Genomic DNA, 22,729 nt, shown 5'->3' on the forward strand with positions numbered 1-22,729 from the left:
AATATTAATAACTACAAAGTTTATGGGCGTAAATTCTCTTAATACGAATGAAGGGTTGCACAATCTCCTTGCCATACAAATTACAGCTCCCACTGACGTCTCAGTCGAGAAATACGGGTAGCTGAAGTTTTTCTCGCAAAACCATATCCAAATTTCACGTTCCACTTTTGAGCCTGAGTTGTGCTTCGCACTCGGCGCTGAGGGCAGCGTTCCGTGAACCCTGCGTCTAGGAGTCTTACAATGGTAGGGCTGAGTTTAAGCTAGCTTGCAAAATAAGGTGATATGAAGTGATTTTAGCTACTTTTTGCTTCAAACAATTTCCATTTTGAGAAACCCCTACAGTAGACAATCCATCAATTGCTATCACGGATTCAAGCTACTGTATGCAAATGGCTTAAGCTACGCAGCATCAGCATTACACTATAGCGACCACAATGTGGCGAGCTGCCACCAAAAATTAGTAGTAGTTGGCATTGCATTGCAAGTATAAATGGATTCATTGGCCCACTTACCTTCTTTTTATCTCGCATTGATCCTTTACCTCTCACCATTATTTTGCATCCTGTTTCTCTTTCTAGTTGCTTTGCTGTTAATCCCCGCGGCCCTAGTATTCGGCCTACAAAATTATACTGAAGGTTGAAGAAAAAAGGAATATAGTTAACATTTTGAGATTTTTCTAATAATTTTTATAACTTCTTATAGTTTTACTTCATTACATAATCATATTACATGTTATACTGAATACATTAAAAACAAAATATTTAAAGATATTAAGTTTTATAGCCATACGCTTGAATTGAAGATTACTATGTTGAGGGATACCCTGTCAATATGAGTTGCTTTCTATATCGACTATCAGGCAAAATTAATATCGGAGTTTGCGCCACAATATTTAGTACTTTTTGCCGACTCGGGAAATCATTAATGTTATGTAAACTCTTATTAGAAACAGTTGATTATATTGACTATACCTCATGTTAATATTGTTGAGTCTTAAATTAATCCTTCTAAAAATATTGACAATGTGATCATTTTTAATTTTCTAGGTGTCTGGCAAAAGCAGCAGCAAAAAAAAAAAAAAAACAACTAATATGCAAGGCAGATGAAAAACATGTTTTTCTTATTTAACATTTAATTTGTTGATGGGATAGTTTAACCATTATATAATGAACGAGACATGACAAGACCAGCCATGTACACAGTCACTTCAGAACTACCATGTATTACCCCCCGATATTTATGATTACAGTAAAACTTGTATTATAACAACTGTATTTAAATATATTATGACATGTGTCAGCCACGGTCAGGAACAGATAGCGTTATGCATTAATCTACCGATATATTCCCTTGTATTTAATAAGAGTAATGAGGAAATGTTGCTTACAGTTTCTAGATTTTTTTCTCCATTGCATAAACAATTCCTGCTAAACACATTTAATATGCATAATTGCCATGCAGGGCATTAGGTGATCATCTCATTAAGTTTAAGCTTCAATTATATACTGCTAATCACACACTCGGAATAGCAGGATAAAAGCAGAAGAATATTAAGCTTTTCATTAAAAGATATTTTACACATGTTAAGCTTTTATATTCACATTGTATGTGAACACTGTTATCAATTTTGAATTCACTTACTACTGAACAAATTATCTTACATGAAAGTTATCTAGAAATAAACAATAGAACAGTAAGTTTTTACAGTACTGTGGAACAAAATAAAACACTGAATGGAATGAACCATTGACCTACCAGTATAATAACTGGTAAACATGCCATCCAAATCAAAACTTGCTACTATATAGTAGAAATTGCAAATTGCAAGTGAAGTGCTGCGAAGTACAACTGCATAAAATGTTCTTCGAACAAAATTATTTATGCGAGTCAAGTGAAAATAATGAATAATAAAAATATAAGAAATAATATGAGCACGACCCTTTGTCTATATTAGAACAGCGTTGGTACCGTGTACAATAGTGTTTTGCTGCTCTGACATCTCTCTGCTGGCGACTCGCTGCTGCTGGCGATGACTCGCTGCTGGCGAATCGATCTGCGCATGTGTATAAAATGGTATTTATTTCCAAAAACACTATGCCAGTCTACAACAAGCGTCACCTAAATGTAATAATTAGCACATTGAAATAGGCTAGTAAATAAGTTTAACTGGGTTCGTAAATAATATTGGCCTCAAAATATTGTGGCTGAGACATGAGCCGATTAAACGTAGAAATAGGAAACCTAGAAATATAGTAAAAACGCTGAATAGTACTCCAGCGTCGCGACATGCCAACGTTGGTACGAGTAGGTTAGTCTACGAACGTCACCTAAAGTAATTGATTTTACCTGGCAGAACGAAAGAAGGAAACTCCGCTTTTCAGTTGTCTTAGGCGATTGTTTTTTGACAAACAATGACCTTTCAGAGGTCAAATTGCTGTCAAGAATATGAATTGGCTGCTTCGCAGCAATAATTCACTTGCTATATTACAAAACAGTAATTCATAATTATTACTTTTTCACTTAAGAGTACATCTACCTTATATAATTACTTTTTTTTTTTTTACTGTGGTGTCAGCGCTCGCTCCTTTGTTAGACTGGAGTCCTGCTGGTGGAGGAATGCTTAGAAAAAAAACAAAAATGTATAATTTCCACTTGGCTTGGTATAAAATCAGAGCTCAATTATTTAGGGGATCTTTTTGATAATGCTCATTCTACTGTTAAGGTCAAATATTAAGAATTTGGCTTTTCATTCGACAACAATCATCATCAGGCAGACAGTATTAGTGTTACTAAAACAGAAAGGCCTAGATGCACTTAAGCGTATCGCCACTACGCCAACGGGAACCTTTCTATAGAAAAAGTATCTGTATTTACTTCTGACAATCGTACAATAAATCCGATAAAATATCAATCAGTGTGCACGATTCAGTTTTGAAATAAGTAGAAGCATTGTTGTTAGTCAGATAATTGTACCCTGTAAAATACAATATACAATGGTTGTACAGTATTGTAAGCTCCATGCTGCTTAATGGTCTATCTTAAAAGCCTGTTTAACTTGTCGGTAATAGTTCATTCAAAAATACTTTTATTAATTCCTTAATCAAAATTGTTATCATTCACATTGTGTTTAAATTAAGTACTGGCTTATAAATTCACTACATAATGAAATTTTACATTATTACCATACTCATACCACTGATGTAACTGAATTATATGAATGCTAAAACAAGCGATTTAAAGCATTTGACACCCGAACATTAATTCTAAAATCCTAAATACTGCTGAAGGTATAAATAAATGGGCAACTCGAGCATGGATTCTGAAAAGAATTCTGTTTTGAAGACACCCCTGAGAAGGTCTAATGCATACCAACACTCTCTCGCTGTGATTCAATGACCTGAATTTTACTTATTCTCATGTTGTAGACTTAAAAACTTCAGAATCTAAGCTCTAACTTAAGATCCTATAAACAAGTGGAATCTGGTTTATTCATTTGCAAACTGTACTCTAATGGAGAACTGTATTACCCTTATCATAAAAAACATTCCTTTCATTAATTTATTGGAATTCTATCAATTTTATCATGTCCTATCATAACATTCAAGCATTAACACATTTTAAATAATATTTATGTATAACAAACAACAAAAAGTAATAAGTAACCAATAGGCAACCAAACACACAAGATTAGCAACAACAAAATAAAATTGCTGGTCTGGATGTCAATTTAACTCGCTGCATGGGAGGCTAGAGGAAGAACCTACGTCTCAGCAAGTATTCCGGTGGGTGTGCACAGGTGCTTGTTATAGGAGGCTGTTTGGTGAGAAGCACTTGCGGAACCTGGAGTGCACTAGGTTTTCAAATAACTCACAGGGCACATAGTTTCCATGGAAACATAATATTAAATTGCTTACATATAATTGAGAAGATTTGTGGTGGAAAGGTACTTTTTATCCTTTAAGGTCATTAGGTTATTAATATAGCCCCTGAACTGAATAAGTTTGTTTACTTATTTGTTTGGGTTTTTTTTTTCTTTTTTGCATCAAAGTTAATGATGCAAGAAACAAAAAATTATACAAAGACGTAAAGGATCTTCCCAAAAGTACAACATTACACAATGTGCCTGGAGGGGATTTGGTTCCGCTAGCCAACGGAAAATGGTCTAACTAGCTATTCTGCTACAGTAGTTTTAATACAGGGCAGATACTACACAGCGTGCAAGTCTGTGATTATTGGAAGTACTCTTTGCAATGTCTCCTTCCGTATTGTAATTAATCTTGATTAATTAAGACAACAAAACATTCAATTTATTATTCACTTCCTTACAGCAATCATAAAAACTCCTCAAATTGTCATTATCAATTAATGTCTTGTATTGTTTCAGAAAACAAAAACTGCCTGTTAAAAAAGGAAGTATAGTGTGCATAATTGTATTGGCTTGCAATTACAACAAGCAGACGAAAAGTGCTGGTAATTTAAGAACATCAAATAAAGGACAGTAAAGGTTTATGAATGTGTAGTATACAAAGACCATTATAAATGTGTATTAATAATGTTAACAGTTTGGAAGATTAAAGGCCTAAGCATTATTACAATTCATATTCATACAGCCAAATAGGGAAATGAAATCATGTTTGTTGTGTTCCTCCCTCATCTTCCTACTTACTACTTTAATTTCGCAAATGAAAACACCAGAAAACCTGAAACCACATTCACGCTAAAGGCGAGACTTTTTTTATACCTTGTTTAGCGAACCCGCCGAATGCAAATATTGATGATTTTTAAAAAAAATAAAATTTCAATTTTGGCTAATTAGCACACCCAACGCCATGAAAAAATGGGTATTAAAAAAAAAAAGTTTTTCTTTATTTTTATTACGTCCTCCACTGGCTAGAAAAGATGTATATATTTCTTCCTAATTATATAAATTTGAAGCATTTAACCATCCTATTTTACGTTCACCAAAGAAATTTGATTTTTATTTTCTCCTCCATCTGCTAAATAAGGTTAACAAAATTTTATTTTTATTCCGCCCTCCTCTGATGATCTTAAAAAAAAAGTACGCAAAACAAGAAATAAAGTCTCGCCTAAATATTGATAACCTGAGTATGTGGACAGACCTCGCGAAGATATGAAGTAAATTTTACCCCCTTGTACTCGTCTAACCATAACCACATATTCAGAACTTTCTTAAATTTATATTGTTTATTAACTTATACTTACTTCTTATTCATGACTGATGTTATTGTTTGTATGCAAACCTTAACCCATAAGTGTTTGAATTGAATGTTTTGTGGTAGGTGGTCATATTTGACAGGGAGAACAAATTCTATAGGCCTACAGTATAAGCCAGTAGGAAAAGCATTTTTATTTAGCCTAACATTAATAATGTTGATTTCTTTGTGAAATTCAACACATTTAATTTGGACTCAAAACAAACAAAACACAGACCTTAACATTTTATAAAATAAAAATACATAACTTTATAATGTGCTTTTAGTTTGCAATGCTTTAAATTATATACTATGAAACTATATCAATCTATTTAAAGGTTATACCTCAACAATGAAAAAAAAAAGGCAATTTGATCTTAATGACTAATGCTAACAATTTGTATTTCATAGAAACAAAATTGCGTATTTCAATTAAGCATCAATTTTGGTTTGACCATGAAAACTCGCTTATTGATGTTAAATTTACTTGATTGCCTTTTTGGTTTGTTTATGAAAGCAATGAGCTTCTTTGGTTTAGCTTATTCAAACATGATTGCCACAGGAAATAAACATTAAAGATAATCTGTCTATGGTTAAAATTTGAATAATACCTACAAATTCATTGAACACTGACGTGCTCCTTATTTCAAATAATTTATAAAATTTTAATGAGACACAGATGGAAACAATAAGTTTCTGCTGAATCACATTCGGTTTACTATAAAAATCGATAGCGTTTAATTTTGAAGGAATCTATAGTTTGTATTATTTATGTTTCTGTTAATTTTTAAGATAAAAATACTTGCAATTCATGGAAAGATATTACTTTAAAATATACATCTGAGTAAACCAATTCAAATATTTAATTTCATTGTTTATTATAAAAGATCAACACAAGCGGTACCTTTAAAGTATGTACTGTACTACTCTTGGGGCAGAAGAGAATATGGGATTTTTTAATGGAATTTTCCTTTTGAAAGAGTTTCTGCATTAAAAGATTTGGATTTTTTGAAGCTACAAAATGGTAGTCCTATAAGGTGGTAGCACTTGTTTAGTGTTTACAACTGGTCAGCAAACTTTTACCTGCTAGGACACAAAATAAATTGCCATAGCCTACCACGACCCAATGCCACTAGTACCTCACCCCTAGAAATGTCGTCACAATATACTGCCAATATAATAATCAAAATACTAATGTAATAATTTGCCACCCCAGTATCTGCAAACTCATAGTACACCACTAGCGGTGCACAGTGTCAATGTAAATAAGATGACAATGAACGGGACATTAACATAACTTAAAAATAATTATTTACTTCTATGTTTTCATGAAGGATTTTTTTTTTTTACATTTAATTGCAACACTTTCTAATATTTTTGAGACCCAAGTTCGACCCGACAACCCCCAAAAGTACATTCACGACCCAAACCTGGGTCGCGACCCATAGGTTGCAAACCTCAGGTTTACAATATATTTTTACATGGCCCCAAACCAAAATGTATGATTATTTTTTGGAGTAGGAGTTATTCATTGGAAGGGAAATTATTCATTAGGATGGGAAAATTAATAACGTCGAGGAAAGGTAATTACAACCATATGATAATGTGGATACACCTCATTAAGAAAACAGTGGAATTTGCATCTTTTTTATTAATTGAATCCATTGGTCACATTTTATTAAGTTTTATATTTGTTATAATAAACTTGAACATACAAGAACTTGTTTTCCTTTTCAACTTCCTCTCAATTTATTGTTTCTTCAAAAAATCTGTCACGATTTTGTATGGTTATCAATGATTAGCCATTATAAAAGACACATGGACTCCCTTGACATATTAGGAATAAATATATTCTGTTATGGTCACAATTTATTCTTTAAAAAAAAAAAAAATATATATTTAAATAGACTGACCTCTGGATAAGTCTTTGTGGGAATAAAGAGTTTTTCTTGTAGTTTTTCTACAGGACCTGCTGTTTCTGGAAGGACTAATGGTTTGACATCTGTGTTCACTGATAATAATGTCTTTCTAACCCTTGATATTTCTGAAAAGAGAAGAACAAGATTATAAAGCAATTGATATTTTTGGTCTTTAACAAAAACATAATATTATTAGGAATTAGAATGCAGAAATAAAAATTATTAAACATTATTCAAGTGTTTAAGGTACACAGTTAAGAGAGTTGGTATTTTTAGACGAACTGAAAATGGACGTTCAACCTAGATTCTTTCAAAAATTGATTCTCATTGTTGCCAAGAGGAAGTTACCATTTCAGAGATGGATGTCATTCGAACATTAGCATTCGCTGGCAAATGCTTAAACAAACAACACCATTAAGTATCTTTTGACAGCCTAATCAAATCAATTGTGAATACAGAAATGCATTTAATGAAACCATTTCACATAGTGTACAACATTACTGCATAATACTAAGCTACTTTTTTTTAAATGCCTCCAGAATCGTCCACAGAAGAACAATAAGTCTTTTTTTTTTTTTTAACTTGTCTTTCTATTAGAGTTAAGTACAGGTATTGTAATTTGGGAGGACCTGTCTTTGCTGATAGTCTGAGTTATATAGAAGGTGGGTCAGATGCAAGTTTTTTAGTAGCCGAGACAACTAAAGTATCAAATGATTTGGATATGGTGATTTCTGTCAGCAATTTCCTAATTAGTATTCAAAGTTGATGTTTATAACAAGACAAGAAGATGACTAGCAGTATGGAAATAATTTGGCCAGCAAAGGAACAACCAACTAGCTGAAAGTGGCACAACAAGATGGCTTGCAGTGGGACAATTTTGGCTGAGAGTGAGACACTCAGCTGGCTAGTAATCGGACAACCATTAGGCTGTGGGACACCAGTTGGTTAGCAATGGAGCAATCGATCGTCTAGCATTAGGACAACCAGTTGGCTGGCAGCAGGACAACCAGTTGGCTGGCAGCAGGACAAGTTGGCTAGCAGCAGGACAAGTTGGCAAGCAGCAGGACGACCAGTTGGCTAGCAGCAGGACAACCAGTGAATTACCAGTGAGAAACAGTTGCCGAGCTACAGGGGAATCACTTGGCTAGGTAGCAATGGAACAATCAGTAGCCTTCCAGTGAACACAACAGTAACAAACATTTTTATTGCAAGTTATTAACCCTTAGCTCTATTACTGTCATTACAGTATGCCCGTGATAATTTAGTTGAATAAGCAAGTGTTTTCTTCTTTTACTAAAATTTAAATATCAGATTTTATTTCTCCTGGTTAATACTAATTCCACTTTCAAGAGGTCCCCTAAGTAGTTACTTGAGGGCATGGCTCCTGTTGTGAGAAAACCATGTCAGCCTTACCAAATAAAGTCAAAATATTCTAAAGAAGAATGGTGGCAGTGTGCTTACTAAGCCTATAGACAGTAACTTGCTTTAAAAGAGTACTGGTATCTAGATTTCATCGAGGTCAACTAAACAGAGAAAGGTGTAGCATATAGTAGAAACATACTGTATTTATTACTGTATTCATTTACATTGTCATCACTTATTTCATCACCACCATCTTCATCATACATCATCTCTCCTACTAAATAATTTATTCTCTGTAACCTTAATTGTGACTCCTCAAGTTGGTAGTAAACATGCTAAGGTAATATGATGATGATGATATAATATCACATTACATGTGTACTAATGCTAAAAGCTGTCAGAAACATCTAGAGATATTTATCTACCCTTCAACCTTTGACCTGAAAACTGATAAGGATAATTTATGCTTGGTTGGGTAGACTTTTGACCTCTTATAAATGATTTGAATATTACAATTCACATTCCATTACATAGTTATTAAACTAATGCACTATATAGAAATCAAAATAATAAGAAAATAACTTAAAATTTGATAATGAAAGTAATCTAAATTAGTAGAAAGCCAGCTAAAAATGTTTTGGTAGTACAAAGATCAGGTTATAGGTTATACACACACAATGCCATAGCCAGCTATTTGGACAGTTGGGACAGTCCCAAACAATTTTTCTAATGGGTCCACAAAGAATGGGTCCACATTTTTAAAAATGGGTCCAAATTATGTAATTTTATGCAAAAAATGTATCCACTTTTGAAAAATGGGTTCAGATTTCTTATCTTTAGCTTAAAATGGGTAAAATTTAAGAAAATAGGTCCAGATTTTTCACATTTTTGAGTAAAATGGGTCCACATTATTTGAATATACACGTAAAGCAGCTATAAATAATGGCTCTGAATATACACGAAAATCCTGAATACGGCATTGTATACGCACAGCATACAATACCGCCACGAAATATTGCAATTTTACTGTGCGCAGGCTTCGTAGATACATCGTAGCCTGATATAAACTAAGAAAGGCTACGCGAATCGAACCTACGAAGCAAAAGCATGTTGTTTATTTGTATGTGCAGAAAGACTGCTGTAGCTTACTGGAATAAACAATGTATTGCTTGATAATTTGTGAATGACAAACATGAGTTTAGACCGTTAATTTAAAGTATGGAGCTGTTTTTCAGTAAGAAAAACGTACACTTGACTTCATTTGAGTCTCCTCTTCCACTCACCTTGTTGGTACTGCTCTATTATTTTTTAATTAATTAGCCTAGGCCTAGCTTATTTTTTATTTACAATTATTTTACCTCTTTTAAATGTCAAAAAATGATGTCCTCAATGACAATACACACATGTGAAAAGATTGTTCATCAAATAATATTTTGTAGTCTTGATTTAGTAAGATAAATAATAAATATAAATAGAATTAACGTCCATTGGTTGTAAAATTACCGAATGTCATATGTAAAACCCAATGGAAAATAAAACTTAGCCAGCATCAGACGTCAGAGTGTGCGCACCAATTAGAACACAGTAAAGTGTGTTAAAGGTTAACCTCGTGGCAAATGTTGAAAAGATGTGAGCGACAGTTACTAAAAAACTGTAAATGCAGTCTAGCATGACTAGCCTTAATTCGGCAAGGTAGTGATTTCTATACTTCCATTTAGTATTGGATCGCTTTGCAGGTTCTGCTTCAAATTACGGTTAACAATAAACAACGTGATCTGTAGAAATCGTAATAATTTGTACATGATTTGTCATGAGTATTATTATTTAAAAGAAGAAAATTCCTACTACCAAAACAATAATATCTGATCAAAATTCTACGAATTGGAAAGTTTACCAGTATATTTACTGTCTGCTCTCCTCCTCTATAGGGGAAAATGTAGGCCATACATAGGCCTGAATGACATCAAAATTTGAACATGCTGAATGCCCACTAATTTACTGTACCTAGCTAGCGAACTAAACACAGTTTTAAAACTTGATCGATCTAATAAGGTAGGATATAACAAAACGATAAAGTTCTAACATTGTTTATTAGTAAATTGCAACATTGCTCACGTGTTGAAAGCTGGTAAACTATATTTCAATATTGTTTACGCATTGTTTATCAGCCCGACGATCATTGCAAAGCTAATTAAAATAACAATGACCTTTGTAGTGGTTCGTAGCTACGTTCAAAACGTACCTACGAGCAGATTACGAGAGGTTACGCGCAGATACGAAGCGATAATTTGTGTCTGTACTGTAGGCTGCCTTATAAACATCACTTTGTTACAAATTTATATTCTAGATTTATATATCATGTTGAGAAAATGATTTCAAATATATCAATTGAAATAGCTATGATGAAAATATACATTCTATGCAGGTTTCAGTTTTGTTTAAGCGTGCATGCTAAATATCAAACAGTTTCCACCATTTTTGTATTAATTACTTAATTTGCATAATCTAATGATTCATTTTTGATACTAATGATACTCATCATTGTAATTACACAAAATGTAAATCGAATTACAGAAATTGTACAATGCTAGTTAAATGAATAAATTTAGAAACAATAGTCTTTAGGAAACAAAAAAAAATCAGATTAGGATTTTTGAAACAGAATTCAGTTATTCATAAATATGTTTTAATAAAAAAAGGTTTTGGTATTCAAAAATATCTTTAATCTTAGTATAGCAGCTTTTTCCAATTAAGTTGTTAAACATCTCTTCAGTGTCTTAAATATACAGTCACTGTACTGTAGGTACCGCATAATTCACAATTTTCCATCTAGTCTTGCTTTTAAGATAATTTGCATAGGACCTAAATTAAATGTGGTATCTTTTTTTTTTTAGGTAGAAAATAGGCCTACATGATGCGGTTTATTTACTGATAACCGTCTGCCAATAGGATTGAGTAATATCTTGGAGATACCCCAGAATATTCATTATTCTTGTATTAATGAGATTAATTATTATGGTTTAGACATGAATTCAATTGCTTTCCCAATTCAGTGTGTATATAACCATCTATCTTTCTTCCTAAAAAATGCCAAGCCATAAGGACCACATTTCAATGGTACTCAAATGGATGGTGGAAAAACCAGAGAACCTGGTTACTATGTGTTATTGTGATGATTTAACTTGCAAAATTCCAAGCATAGGAACCAAAAATGCACTCAATTTAAAGAATACAAACGATGCGATGATATGTTGTTATTATCATGCTTAGTGTAAATGTAGCTTCAGAATGATAGAATTTGAACCACTGTATTTATTGGAAGAAAAAAAACAGAAATAAGTAAATAATTAGATGCTACTTAATGAAAAGCTGTTATTAAACATTTATTATTGCTAATTCCTATTCTTTAAAACTATAGTACCAAAGCCAAAGAAATGAGATGGAATAACTGGAGACAAAAGCAATCAATAATAATCAATATTGTACCTAATCATGCTATTCATTGTGGCATTTAAAGAAAGAGCTGTAACGTTCACTGCAACTAAGCCTGCATGCCCCCTGCCTAGTAATTCTATAATGTTATACCCATACCTAGGAATACCTAGGCATTTTATATTTCCCTTGCCTAGGGATTTTATATTCCCCTTGCATAGAAATGTTTATATGCTCCTTGCCTAGGAGGTCTACATCTGGTCCTTGCCTAGGAGGTCTACATGGCTCTTGCCTCACAATTCCACAACATGCTTTTTGATCCTTAAAATTCATACACGGTTTTAACCTCCCCTTCTAATTATTACTAATTACAATATACATTTTCCTAGCCTACTATAGGTAATGTATTTTCCAAGTGTATTAATGATCCTACATATGACATTGGGGAGGTTAGGCTAATCATTTTTTTTCCATTAGTTATGGTTAAACATTATAGATACAATGTTAGTCAGCTATTTAATTTCCCAGTTAGGGAATGAAGCAAATTTTTTCTATCCTCCCTTTAATCCCTTGGCATAGTAGGCTAGCCACTAGGTGCCATATCCAGTGTAAAATTGAGACGCACCCAATTTATTTATAATATAATAATTGGATATAACCCAAGTAGGTCATATTTTGATATAAATATTTCAAAATAAAAAATAAAGCAACTGTTATGAGCTTCATTCAACAAACAACATAGTGCGGAGCAAATCAATTGAGTACATGTCCTATTAAATGTTTTACTTTATATTATAATGTAAAAACACTTAAAAAGTGGTTATTATCTTTATAAATTATTTAATTTCATAGTTATTAATATGATCAAATATATTTATCCAAGTCTCTCTGGTCATAAAATCATGAATTTTAAGTTTATCTAAAGCTTGACAGTACTGTACGGTTTTATTTTTTCCCCTAATTCATGATAATTCACCAAGTCAAGAAGTACATTACATTCATTAGCTCATGAAGTACACATAAGTACAATGACGCAAGTACTGCAATTTTGGAAAATGGAAAAAACAAAGACTGTTTCATCTAGTTTAGCTAGCTCACTCTGTTTAGAGGTTTTGCATAAACAAACAAATGCCATTACAGATTTCTGGAAATTTTCTCCAAGCAAAAAGTAAAATTTAATAAATTGTTGGAAACAGATTTTTTTCTTTTACAATACATTCTTTTTCTACAGTACCCTGATTGTGCATAAGAGGTCAATATTTATAAAAGTAAGAAAAATGCAATTGTTTGACCGCTGATACCATTCAATTCAACTCAAATCCCCTTGCATTCAAACCATCACTTGATGAAGTTAGTAGAGGTCAAATATGCTTGACATGTCAAAGGTTAAACAAGATACTCTAAGGCAGACCATCTTAATGGTATGGCACAAAATCTACTTGACTGTTATTAATATTATTGAATGTTGCTCATGGAACTGATCGATTCAACTTAGGTCCTGCAGTGTACCGTGATCCTCATCTCAATTTCATTATAATTAATAATTAAATAATCAAATCATGTTTTAATACGTTTTTGGTTCTATCCTTTTAACACAATCGTTTAATCTGATACTAATTCAATCTTACATAGTAAACACAGAATATGCACAAGGCACAGTGAAACTTTGGTAATTTTGTGAAACTTTTCTCTGGACTAAAGTTTCCATAAAATAAGCAATTTCAGGATATGAGCAATTAGTATTAGATTTTCCCATCACTTTTCATCACCTGATATCTTAATCCTTGCCCTTTAATATTTGTCTTCTCATTAAATAGAAAAAAATATGAATTTTATAATGTATAATGAGTCAAATATTAGAATGTTAGAATTTGTTTGCTAATTAAATTAGACTCTGAGTTAGAGGCATAATTTAAATGGCTGGTAATGCATTTTTTATGTATACTGAAATCTTACTGGAAATTACAAACTTATTTGATCCTATAGAATTAAGTGGGTAATTAAACATTTAAATGCTTTTCAAAATTCTAAGACGAATTCAAATTTGAATTAAAATTACTTTGCAACAAAGATTTCCAAGGTTTTATCTACATTGTAAGGCTGCACCAGGTATCTCTTTCCAGGATTCTTTCTTACTGCTATGCCTCTTCCCTTTCCTGTTAATCGCTTCCCATTTCCCTAGGAAGTGATCAGGCTTTCTGATCAAAACAGGATACGCTTTAAGATATTTTTGTTCATCCTTTGTAAAATGGTTGAATAATTTCACACACAAAATAAACTGATTGAGCAATTAAAGAATACTATGTGTAAACTAAATGCATGATTTATGTGGTTATTCAGGCACTCTTGATTGATAATTTTTATATATTTTTTTATTTTGTAGATATTCAAGTAATTTCATCTGGTTTTATATTATTATTATCTTTGTAATATTTTAGGATTTTTCCACACAAAAGAAAGGTATAATTTCAATTACTGTAATAAAACCTCTCATAAACACAATGGAATCCTTCCTACTTGTTTAATGGCAAACAGAAATGTTTTCGTCATACAAGAACATGTGGGAAAACAAAGCACCAACCTGGATCTAGATTCTTGCACACTACATGGGATCCACATATTTCTGAGGTAACCTGAGAACTGACATGACCTTGAGCTAAACTCAACACAGGATAGGGAGTATCATCATCTCATATGAGGTATGGACATTTCCTTAATCATTACATTTACACAGATGAGTTGTCTCAGTCTTCTCTATCATGGCATTTAATTTTTTTTCATAATTATTATTTCAGTTTATCTATTTACTGTTGGGAATATTTATTATTTTACATTTTATTTTTCTCCATTTTTTTCCCCACATTTTTAGTAAAGTAGCTATTGTTTGTATACTCAATCATATATTTTACTTTAAATATCAATATACCAGCAAACAACACAAGCAATATAAAAAATATAAATCCTCTCTCCCTCCCTCATCATAGGTGATAAACATATTTTTTTTATTGGGCCTAATATTGCACAAGTCTTATCCAATTAAAATATCTATCACTTTTTTACTCTTGGGATGGGCCTATAACTTAAAATATTAATATATAATTATCATTTACAAAATACTCTGTCAAGCTAATAAGAGATGAACTATTTTAAATCCAAACTAAAATTACTAGAATTATAACAATGAAAAAATTAATACTTAATGATTGGGAATATTACCTTCTAATTTTAGAACAAGTTTTTTTTTCCAATTTAATCAAGTACATTTTTATTTATGAAATGATTAATCGACCTAAACAATTACATTTTTTTTTCATTTCTACTTTCATTTCTTTTAATGACTATTGTTTTAGAACATAAATATTAATCTTCTCTTCATTTGACGTCCTTCAAGCAACATTGTTCATCTAAAACATCACATCGCCTTTATGTATTTGCTGGTATTCTTAGAGATGTTTATGATAGCAATATTTTGCTGCTCACTGACACTTTCCAAAACAAAATCAATAATTTGGAATGAAAATTGAGATAGAATTTATATATGAATAATTAAACATCTAATGTCATTGCATAAGGTATTAAATTTTAATATGTAATTCCAAGTGCTTAATCATAGAATTTAATGACAACTTTAAGTAGTTTAGCTTTAGAAGATATTAGCCTGATGATGATTTCAAATTCTATGTTAAACCAATATTATATTACAATCAATATCAATCATATTAAGAGTGAATACTCAAAATGGAAACTTATTGATAATACCAGCACTTGAGATGCCCATCGCACTTGTCGCCAATTGAAATCGACAATGAGCCAGCAACCAACAGCACTGAGCACGTGCGCACACCAAGCAAGAGAAATCAATTTTCCAACATACTAGTCAATTTGATTACCGATTTTGATCTATTTCCGACTGAGCGAAGTCTCTGTTATTTGAAGTCCGATCTTACCTTAATTCACTCAAACAATCAATACCCTTAATATAAATGCTGTAGGCATTGCCTGTATATTACTCATGCAAATGACCAAGGATATTGACGCAGCCATTGCTGGCATAACACCACATCCACAGCAGCACACTGCAAGGTGCAGACACATGATAATTAAATTTACCAGCAAAGAAAACAAGAAATTCATATTACGATAATCTTCCTTTATCTACTAAATATACTTTTAAATTCAATGAAAGTAGTATTGTATAAACTGTTTACAAATTTCAACTAACTGTGCATTGTTAGTCCTATTTTTAGTATCTTAAATGTATTTGCTAATATTGTAGATCAATACACATTAAAATATTCCATCGCTATTCAGTTCGAATATAGTATGAGTTGCAACAAACAATTCAGATCTTATAAAAAATACAGTATTAATCACCAATTGATAATGACTTTAAAAACTAGGTCATTATGTAAGTTAGTATTATCCTAGTTCTAAGGTTTAAATGCGGCATGATCAAACATTAATACTAAACTATGCTAAGTAAAACACTTAGCAAAAAGGTAAACAATGATGATGACGACGATGATCTGAATGTTAACTATCAGAACGATGATCTAAGAGAGTCCCAAAATTATAGTGAAGAAAAGCGGGTGAAAAAATTTCCATCACTCAACCAATATAGGACTACAGTAATAACAAAGAAATTAAAAATTTATTTTGAATGGAAATATTTTTCTACAAACATCTTGGGACAAATTAAAAAATATGTTAATATTCTAGTATAAATTCCAATAGAAAAAAAAAAGCAACTAACATGTTATGCAAGTACACAACTGTTTCTTCCACTTGGTTTAATACTAATAGTGCGTGTAGGAATGGCATCACTGTACATTTTATGGTATCAATTATTATTTAAAATTTACTCATTACAATTGGAAAGTCTAAGCTTGGCTATTAGACAATCCACAGACTTATTAAAATCTTATCAAACCAAAATGTCAATTTTGATGGCCTGTCTCATTGTTGTGTATGCTAAAATATTACTAATGAATGAATCAATTATAAAAAAAACACCAATTATTCTAATATTATGGTAATACAAAATGTTATGAATCAGAAAAAACTAATTCATTTAAGATTGAATTAATCACAGAAGAAATGTATGAATACTGAATAGTAGTACTGAGCAGTTAACACAGTCGGCTAAACTGGTGGTACTGGTAGCAACCTTGGAGATCACTTGGTTCCCGGTTCAATCCCCACTGTTGCTCTCCTTGTGTTTCAGATGGAGGGCTGAAATGTAAGTTTCAAGAGTCTTCAGATGAGAGGTTTAAGCTGTTGGTCCTGTGTGCATTATGACCACATTAAAGAAAGCATACGCTCCTCGGAAAAGAGTAGGTCTGCCTGCAGTGTACTGCCCAATTGACATGTCGACAAGGACGAGAAGCCCCACCCACAAAGTCACGAAAACCTTAGACAATGGCGGCTAGACTTACCGAGTTGGCGAAGATTTTCTTTGCTATCAACCTTCTTAAGAAAGAGAATTCAGGGTAGGCGGTATGCAAATGAATCATATTTATAGTGTTAATCTATTTCATGGAACATGGCAGGGAAATTGTTATAAAGCCTCTGTATTTCGCTCCTAAAGGAAGAGGGAAAAGCCGCATTCAGTCAACCTTGTTGTCGGCAAAGGCCAAGCCACTGATGCGAACTGCTCATGTAAATCAGGGTATCTATAACCAAGCATAGACATCTAGGCCTAGGCTCGCGTATGTTTCACGTACCAGCTGTCTAACGAAATTAAAATGTCTGAGAAAAAGTTTTTGATCACGCGACTAAGTGACGCTCGTTGATTAGTCAGTTTATCTATCAATCAAACTCGTCGAGATGTTAATTCACCACCAGAAGCACCCCCTTTGGAAACAAGTCTTACTGTAGGACATTTGTGGGATATCTTTAGTGTGTACAACACCGAAGAAACTATATCCATAGGTGATAGTAAGGGAGACTTTATTCCTTGTTTCACATACTTAGACTATCAAATGAGGGCGGAATAAAAACAAAATTTTGTTTTCTTATTTAGCAAATAGTTTTGCCAAAATCATCCAGACTGAGGAGAAAATAAAAGTAAAATTTTATTGGTGAATGTAAGTAAAATAGGATGGTTGAATGCTTCAAATTTTTATAATTAGGAAGAAATATACATCTTATATTTGGAAATTTCAAGGCAGCGGAGGGTATAATAAAAATGAAAACCTTTTATTTTTTTCTGAAATTTCCACTTTATTCGAAATCATCAATATTTGCAGTGGGCGGCTTTGCTAAACAAGGTATAAAAAAAAGTCTCGCCTAACCTGATTAAGCATCCATTACTGAAGCTTTAGCATGGCCTACTTGATAAAAGTAGGTATCCCACTATTGTAAACAGTGACTTCCCCTGTTAAGAAGGATTACTGAAAATGCCTTAACAATAAACGTAAAATAAGACATTATGTAATCACCTCCAAGAATAGAAGACAGAATAAACCAGGACTTATACTCTCTCTGCAAATTGATTATACCAAGTTAAGCTGCCATCATCATAACAATCAAGAATGTGAGTAGTATGGCACTAATCTTCTGGGAATTTTCTTTCTAGGGACTGCTTTAAAGCTATTGATCTACCTGGTGATACCTGGAAGTGGGATGATTACACATGGTCACTGAAAAGGGAGTGGCAAGAAAATTGCATATATTTTATACTTAGAGAAGTAGTTAAATTGTAAATAATAGGTTTTCACTAAAAGTTGTTTACTTTTTAATTAATAATTAAAAAATAATTTTAACATTTAATTTATTAAGCACTCTTCCATAAATGGTCTCACACTGCTATAATAAGAGAAAAGAGAATTTTTGTTTTGAGGGCAGTTTAAATTGTTGCAATGTCTGAGATTCATGAGGTAGTTCGTTCCATAGGAATGGTGCAGTGGCATAGAAAGAAGTGGAATTGGCCAGAATCAGAAGATGAACGAGGACGACTAAGCTGACAAATACAAAAATATGTTGCAATTAAATAAACAGCAAGAATACATAATCAACCAAACATTAATTTTATATATCTGAATAAAAACTATAAAAAAAATTCACAGAATATAAATAGCATGTTTACAGTATGTCTGAAGTGTGCATTTCACTATAGACCATATTAATAATATTCTTTTAGTTTGAAGCCAACGATTCCATCAAAAGCACAAGAAGACCGAATATTACTGCACTGCAAAGATAAATCACATTAGAGACAATTTTACAATAAGCCAATTAACTGTGGAAGCAATTTAATATATTTACTGTTATGTACGACAAAACAAGGTTGCCTAAATATAGGTCACTTTGCATTAAAATATCATTCATTCAATTAATGAAATTTTTGTTTCAAGCAGAACATTATATATTTATATATTCAGCTATATTAAATCTGAAATCATATCATAAGGACTACTCTGATGCAGCCATTTTTTATCAATTTAATATTTGCTGATTGATTGATTTACAATGGCAAAAGGTGAACATTAAAAATGTTATTGGTAACTAACAAACTAAATTAACATTATCGGGAATAATTTTAAGGCTTTCAACAAAAAATAATATTGGTATTTTAATTCTTTTTTTAATGCCAGCTTCTTAGAAATATTTCTGCAATTCAGCTTCGGCTGACAATGAAAGCTTTTGTATGTTTGAAATAAAGATGATGTTTACGTTTGTAAAAAAACACTTTAAACTTAAATATTAGATAATATTGTAAATTTTGATAATTAAATAAAACAATGCATTAGTACTGTCAACTATTACAAATTCAACACAATGTTTACAGTGGAATAGTAATTTCTGTTTTAATACTAAATGACATATTGTACTAACCAATGACAGTCAGAATTTCTTATTATTTTTGCATATTGTCAATGAGGTACATTTACCACATCAGTGAGGACTATTTAAAATGGCAACTCAACTTCATCAACCTAGCAATCATCATGAACAATAATATCATTGCAAGCAGTGTAATTGCCTTCGTAATGATGCAGATCGACTATAATGTCATACTTGTTACAATGGTTGCTTCAACAAATCAAATTCAAACAGTAAATAAAGTATTTTACTCAGATTTTAAATATGGCAAAAAAAATGTAAACTATCAATATATGATTTTAATCATCAATCTTAAGAGAGTAATATTATTAATAAAGTTCTTTTAAATTATTATTTGATCATCCCTGTAAGGGGTAGTTTATTCTTCTAGGATGAAAACTGAAACTCATTTTCATATTTCTATCATCATACTTAGGCCGCATAGGCCCCCATACTGTCAATAGGAAAAATAAATACAGTGTGGTATGCTAAGAATGTTGCTAAAAAGTTCTGAAAAATTGGCTGTTATGAAAGGTCAGCAAATCACTACAGGGTGTCTATTGGAAAGTCAAATGTCATACGATTAACTTAAGAATTTATTATCGAATGGAGTGTATAAACACAAAAAATCAATGTGAATGTATTTTATATCGTCTAACACCATTGATAGTTGTCTTGAATCACCGTGTGGTAACTTCCTGTTTTAAACCTGTCGTTTGCTAAGCAGTAAAACGAAAGTCGAAAAGCCAACAATAATTTCAATTTATTTTACAATCTTTTCTTAAAATGCTAGCTGTCAAATGTCAGGAGTAATGATCAACATTATCTCTAAAAAACACTATACCAGTGTTGGTCATAGCTAACTTCCTATGAAACTTTACCTAGCTAGGCCTAGCCTAGGCCTAAAATGAACACAAACTTCTAAATACTGCCTACCTTCGTCGATTAGTCTTGAGGCGTGAATAAACATATTTGGAAAGAGCTCGAACGACGATCTGTCTTTATATAACTGTGCCAAATATTCGGGTGTTGAGGGTAGATTTAACTTTGTTTCTGTTTCGTCTGGTGTCTTAGGTGTAGTATTAATCATATTCGGTTGCTGTACTGTTAAAACTTTTGGAAGTTCGCAGACGGGCGGCTGCTGCGGCGGGACAGGCATCATAGGCATCTGCATGGTCGTCATTTTGTTCGAATCACTATCGTCCAGTACGACGTACCGATGATATGCCTTCTAGATCCAGTTGAGACAACTTGTTTACTTGGCGACAATTGCGCTTGCGCGAGTCTTACCATTCCCACTGTAGTGAGAAATTATTTTACTTTATTATATTAACTTAATCAAATACAGGTATTATAAACAAATTAACCAACTATATATTTCAAAATAAGTTGCCTAATTTTAAAATTAAATAGTAACGTATTAAATAAATAAATAAATGTTATAAATGTCTCTAAGCAAAATAATATACAAATTTATTTTACCCAAATTACATATGGTATAGTCTAAAAGAAATTCTTTGAGGCTGATAAAGTGTTCATTGGAATGTTTATAAGTACTTGTTCATAGATAATTTGAATAGTCGTTATTGTGTGTGCTAACACGATTTGTGGCCAGTGTTGTGTTTATGCTTCACCCATAGTGCAGTGATGACCGAAAATAAACCCAACATAGGTGACAGGATTATTACAAACATCAACTAATCTATATTCGTTACGGTGTAGATAAGGTCTACGCCTACTTCAACCATAAACATGGAGCTATATAAAAATAGATAAATAAGTGTATAGATTACAGTAATAGTTCGGAAATGCTGAGAGTATCGTCTTGGAATCACATGAGCGTATACACCGGTATGCTGAATTACAACAGTTAAAGTACATTTTAAAAACACAAAAAGGCTAAGACCTAAATAATAAGAGTCCGGTAGTTTATTTACCAACTTAGAGAATGATATTGATACTAGGCCTATATGCCTTAATCATCCATAACTTGTTTGCACTATTATGAAATTCGCTCCGAAAATGGAACTCTCTTTCACCTAAACTTCTATCAACTTACTGATGCATTCAAAAACTTCTCTCTTTAATTAATAATTCTTATACTTTAAGCGCTATAGTGACAAATAATATTTTCTAATACTAGGCCCTACAGGCGATACACATTTTCCATTTTATTATTTATTATTATATTGTTGAATTTTCAAGTATACCTCCATTTAGAGTCCTTCGTATTTCTGCTATGATTTATATAAAAATTAACTATAAATACCATACAGTACACGGTTAAAAACATTTTAATGAGGAAGAAACAAGCAAGTATTAAATGCATTGTAGGGGCCTAGCGCCTATTTTGGCCGCGACACGAAAATCTTACATGACATCTAAGACGGTTATAGACTGTAATGTTATGTCGGCTAGCAATACTTTTGTATTCAATCGATAACAAAATGTCTTGACATAAACTTAATGTTTTTAACGTTCAAACTTCAATTATGATATAAATTATTTTGCTATCAGCATGAAAACAAGTAACACCGACAAGCACAAGTCTAACCGTAAAAAGAAACGCCAACTATAGAGGGCGGCAAACACAATTTTATTCGACTCGCAATAATCCATAATCAGATTTCTTTATTGTCGCACACAGGTAAAAAATTAAGTCACTTGTAATTATGACTTAGTTATTAAACCGATACAGAGGGTTCTTTACATTGTTTTAGATTTTTAAAATGTATGTATTTTTTTAGCAATTTTATTTTTTCTTTAATCTACGTTTTAGCGTTTTACCCTTTAATGTTTATGCATGTTGTGCCTTCTGTTCATTTTTTACTATTTTTTTCATTTTTAATTATCAAAGAAAGGTAAATACAGTGTTCGAATAAAGGACATAATAATACATCGTGTAGCATAGCTCTCAATGAATGTTAGTCTATAAATAAATAAATAAATAAAAATAAATAAATAAATAATATATATATA

The 22,729-nt window shown here is 32.1% G+C and overlaps 1 protein-coding gene across 1 annotated transcript in view; it reads right to left on the minus strand.

Moving 5' to 3' along the window:
• LOC117124228 (protein quaking-B-like) overlaps window positions 1–20,995 on the minus strand; it is a 45,676-nt gene extending 24,681 nt beyond the window's left edge. The window contains exons 1-3 of the mRNA XM_033270376.1: window positions 20,687–20,995; window positions 7,127–7,257; window positions 513–629 (exon numbers count right to left, since the gene is read on the minus strand). Of these exons, the coding sequence (XP_033126267.1) occupies window positions 513–629; window positions 7,127–7,257; window positions 20,687–20,933 (495 nt within the window). The 5' untranslated portion in view covers window positions 20,934–20,995. The remainder of the gene's footprint in view (window positions 1–512; window positions 630–7,126; window positions 7,258–20,686) is intronic.
• Window positions 20,996–22,729: the final 1,734 nt, after the last annotated feature.

The sequence above is a fragment of the Anneissia japonica genome, unplaced genomic scaffold, assembly GCF_011630105.1.
Source record: "Anneissia japonica isolate Jap-2015-1 unplaced genomic scaffold, ASM1163010v1 scaffold287716_len795978_cov209, whole genome shotgun sequence".
NCBI classification, from domain to species: domain Eukaryota; kingdom Metazoa; phylum Echinodermata; class Crinoidea; order Comatulida; family Comatulidae; genus Anneissia; species Anneissia japonica.